The following is a 4,643-nucleotide window of genomic DNA, read 5'->3' as shown; positions in this document are numbered from 1 at the left end:
TGGCTCATGCTGTAACCCTAGCAATCTGGGAGGCTGAGGCTGGAGAATCACTTGAGCTCAGAGACTTGGAGACCAGCCTGAGCAAGAGTGATACCTCAACTCTACTAAAAACAGAAAAAATTAGCCAGCTGTGGTAGCAGGCACCTGTAGTCCCTGCTACTTGGAAGGCTGAGGCAAAAGGATTGCTGGTACCCAGAAGTTTGAGGCTGCTGTGCTATGATGCTATGAGGGCATTCTTCCCAGGGTGACAGAGTGAGCCTGTACACACACACACTTCCATGCTCAACCCCTTTCCTACTTCCATTTTCTTTATGATACTTATCACCTTCTGACATACACATCTTATTTATTTTCTTTCTTGTCTGTTTTTCACAACTAAAAAGTCATGTCGATAAGGGTAGATTTTTGCCTTTTATGTTCTTTGCACGTGGAACTGTGTAAGCGCTTATAAATATTTGTTGAATAGATGAATGAAGCACTTTTTGTTGAATGACCTTGAAGACTCTAGGCAGGATGCTGAACAACAAATTTTCAGCTGGACTTAACACCACCATCTTCCTACCCAGCTCACCCAATTGGTGTTCTACCCATTTGCTGAAAGTCGTATCAGCGCCAGGATCACCCTCCCCAACTGCTAAGAAACCCTTGCCTCTAATCTCCCTCCCAAGGCCCTTGTGTAAAAGTGTGCACAGAGGAGGTCCCCACCTAGACTTGACTGGAAAAGTCGATGGGTTGCTATGGTTACTGCATCCCCCTGGGGTGGCCCCGCCTCAGCGAGTTAAAAGATCGTTAACAGGGGTGAGTATGAGTGTAGGCGACGCAGTTTCCTTACGCCCGTCCTTCCGAGTCACGTAGTTGTCACGTAGACGAAACGCTTCCCTGAAGCGCTGTCTTTCTCCCCTTACTACAAAAAAAGAAAGACATATGCATAGTTAGAAGGCAGGGTAGGCTAGATGGGTGTCGGAAGGGCCGAGACGCCGCTCGGATCTAGCGCACCCTTTAGCGTCTCTCTCTCCTCCAAAGATTGGTGCACTTGCGCGAGGATCCAGGCCTAATAACACCGCGGGCTGGAAGCTAGGGACGCCCTAGCGCGGGACCGACTTTTGCGCGTGCGCTGTACTGGCACTAGAAGGCTACGGGTTCCAGCGCAGTGCAAATTGCGCAACTGCGCAGTTGCAGCCTGCCGGTGGAGCCCCGTGGAGGGTAATTCTGCGCCTGCGCCAAGTTGGGGGCGACAAGAAGGAAACCCAGGCAGTAAGGGTTTAGGGGCCAACAGGTTCCAGGCGCGCATGCGCCTTGGCTGCCAAGCGGTGGGAGGCGGGGCCCAAAGAGAGGAGGGAGCGAAGCAAGGGGGAGGGAAGAGGCCGCAGAAGCCCGAGCCCTGACCCACCGGCGGCTGCGGCAGCGCCGGTGAGTGACCCGTTGCCCGACTCGGTCCCCACCCTCTTCGACCCTCACTCTTCTTGGAGTCCTTGCGTAGCCTTCGTTGTCTTCCTTCTTATCCTGAACCCGTGTTATCCCCAGAGCCCTAACAATCCCTACGGACCGCAATTCCTTAATATTTTATCGTCCCAGCTCTTCCACTGACCCAGGAGTTTCCACCTCGGCATTATTCCTGGACATCCTCTCTCAGGGCCCTTCTCATGTTGGTCTTACAGACGCCGCATTGCCCCCTGGAATCCCCAGAGCGCCCCTCTGCTCCAGATCCCCTCTTCTTGCTGCATCGCCCCTTCAACATCTTCTGACCCCACACTTCTTCGACACCTCCCTCCCCCGACACCCCAATTCTCATTCCATTTCCTATTCTCCTGTGCCTCCATTCTCCTCTGACTCCCGGAGACACCCTCTCCTCTTCCACTTCTCATTTCCCTCCGCCTCTCCCGACCCTCTCCCAATTTCCATCAACTCCTTGCGTGGCACTTTGCGCCAGCGAGAAGCACAAGATGAACACTCAACCGCTGCCAGCTATTCTTAGGTTCTCCTGAGTGCCCGCAGCAGCCAGCTTTTTCCTGGCTGGGTCCCGCTGTCCCCACCCCTGCCCCAGGGATGTAGGAGCCGGTGTCAGAGCGGCCGGGTCGGGGCGGCGGCTGTGGGACGCAGAGCCCTCGCCAGCGTCGTGCGCCCTTTGCCCGCAGCGCCGGCGCCCCCCATGCGCCAGGTGGCCGGACGGCGGCGTTGGGGGGCGCCATGGCCTCGGCGGCGGCCGGCGAAACGGAGGAAACCACCCGGCTGCGCAAGCCGCGCTTCTCTTTCGAAGAGAACCAGATCCTGATCCGGGAGGTGCGCGCCCACTATCCGCAGCTCTACGGCGCCCAGAGCCGTCGAGTGAGCGTGGCTGAGCGGCGGCGCGTGTGGGACGGCATCGCCGCCAAGATCAACGGTATCACCAGCTGGAAGCGCACCGGCCAGGAGGTGCAGAAGCGCTGGAACGACTTCAAGCGCCGCACCAAGGAGAAGCTGGCTCGCGTGCCGCACTCCACGCAGGGCACCGGGCCCACCGCCGAGGACGCCTTCTCCGCGGAAGAGGAGACCATTTTTGCCATACTGGGGCCGGGTGTGTCGGGGCCAGGTGCTGGGGCTGGGGCCGGGACCGAAGAACCTCCTGCAGTTCCCTCCTCGCAGCCATCGGCTCCAAGCACTTGCACCCAACGTTATGTGTTGTCTGAGGAGCGCAGGGAAGATCCACGTGTAGGTGAGTTCCCTCATCCTCACCTTAGTAAAAACAAACATTCTCAGTCCTACTGTGTGCCCCACGATTTTCCAAGTCCTTTAGGTGGCTTATCAAATCCTGGTTACGTGCCTGGGAGTGGTGGCTCACACCTGTAATCCCAGCACGTCTGGGAAGCTGAGGCGAGCGGATCGCCTGAACTCACAGGTTTGAGATCAGGCTGAGCCGTAGCCAGACCTCGCTTCTAAAAATAGCCGGGCCTTGAGGCAGGCGCCTGTTAGTCCCAGCTACTCCGGAGGCTGAGGCGAGAGAATTACTTGAACCCAAGAGTTAGAGGTTGCCATGAGCTATGGTGCCATGGCACTCTACTAAGGGGGACAAAGTGAGACTGTCTCAAAAAAAAAGATATATATATATATATACATATTCTCGTTACAACCCTGTAGGGTGGGTGCTGCTGTTATTCCCATTTTACAACTGGGAAAATTGAAGCTCAGCAAAATGAAATGACTTGCCTCAGGTCCCATAGCCAGTGACTGTCAGAGTCAAGAATGGAACCAGACCTAGGAGGCTGGCTTGAGTCCAGCCCAGTCCTGGGATCCTCAGAACACGCTGGATTTCATTAAGTGCAGGGTAGGGTAATGACTTTGGAGCTAGACTGCTGTGCTCAGTCACAACTTTGCTACAGTCTGTGTCATTTAAGTGATGAGTAAGTTACTTCATGTCAGTTTCTGCATCTATAAAATAGAGCTAAAAATAGTCCACATTGAAAGGTTGTTAGTCCACATTGAAAGCTAATGTGGATAAATTGCTTAGTTCAGCATCTTCTGAGAACTTACTCTTAGGTCTTAATATAATTATCAATGTTGTGAGGTAGGTACTATTTCACCATTTTATAAATTAGATTCTCAGACACATTTGGTAACTTTCCCAAGGTCATGCCTTCAGCAGAGATGTAGAGCTGACTACAGTCTTTCTGCTTAGCCTTGACTCTGGATTATTTCTTCTACAGCTGTTCCCCCAGCATTTGCCCTTTGTTGGGTGGTGTTGGGGACATATCAGTGAATGAGACAGTCCAGTGAGGGAGGCAGTGGTGACTCAGAGCAAGCAGGGCAGCCTGAAAGGAAGCCTTATTGGAGAGGTGAAGTGGAGAGTATAGAGTAAGGCTTCCCTGGAGGAGGGGATAGCAGAGCTGAGACACAAAGAATAAGAATGAAGAAGAGTTGGGTAAGTGTTTCTTACATTGGAAACAGCATGTGAACAACTTTGAGGCAAGAAAGTTTGGGAAACTAACAGAAGTTGCTGGGAGGAGAAAGACTGAGAAATGAAATGTTTGAGATAAGGTCAGAGAGGTCAGTGATGGCCAGCCTTTTAGGCTAAGGTGAGGAGTTTGGATTTTTGCCTAAGTGCTATGAGAAGCCACAGAAGGGTTTTGTTTATTTGTTTGTTTGTTTTTGAGACAGAAGCTCACCATGTTGCCCTCTGTAGAATGCTGTGGCGGCACAGCTCACAGCAACCTCAAACTCTTGGGCTTAAGTGATTCTCTTGCCTCAGCCTCCCAACTAGCTGGGACTACAACCAGCCACCACAATGCTGTGCTATTTTTTTGTTGTGGTTGTCATTGTTGTTTGGCCAGCCTGGGCTGGGTTTGAACCCACCAGCCTTAGTGTATGTGGCCAGCACCCTAGCCACTGATCTGTAGGTGCCAAACCAACAGAAGAGTTTTGACAAAGTGAAGAACAGGGACAGGATCACACAAGGCAGTTCAACATCATGTGATTCAAAGAGGTTCATTTGCCCATAGGTGTGTGTCCAACTCCCAGTCCGTGCACTTAACCTAAGCATTAGGCAAGATTACCCAGCAATAATAACAGTTAATGTTAATTAGAGCTCATGGGTATTCCCAAAGCAGATTAAAAGTAGATTGTAAATCAAGGTCAGGACATTGGACTTCATCTTGAGGGCATTCTGGAGA

The 4,643-nt window shown here is 52.4% G+C and overlaps 1 protein-coding gene across 1 annotated transcript in view; it reads left to right on the top strand.

Annotated features, from left to right (window-relative positions):
- Positions 1 to 1,354: 1,354 nt before the first annotated feature.
- MYPOP (Myb related transcription factor, partner of profilin) overlaps positions 1,355 to 4,643 on the top strand; it is a 10,464-nt gene continuing 7,175 nt past the window's right edge. Inside the window, exons 1-2 of the mRNA XM_003799529.2 lie at positions 1,355 to 1,410; positions 2,136 to 2,692. Of these exons, the coding sequence (XP_003799577.1) occupies positions 2,188 to 2,692 (505 nt within the window). The 5' untranslated portion in view covers positions 1,355 to 1,410; positions 2,136 to 2,187. The remainder of the gene's footprint in view (positions 1,411 to 2,135; positions 2,693 to 4,643) is intronic.

The sequence above is a fragment of the Otolemur garnettii genome, unplaced genomic scaffold (genome assembly GCF_000181295.1).
Source record: "Otolemur garnettii isolate 467f Iridium unplaced genomic scaffold, OtoGar3 scaffold00152, whole genome shotgun sequence".
Taxonomy (NCBI): Eukaryota; Metazoa; Chordata; class Mammalia; order Primates; family Galagidae; genus Otolemur; species Otolemur garnettii.
This window is presented reverse-complemented; position numbering and strand designations above follow the sequence as displayed.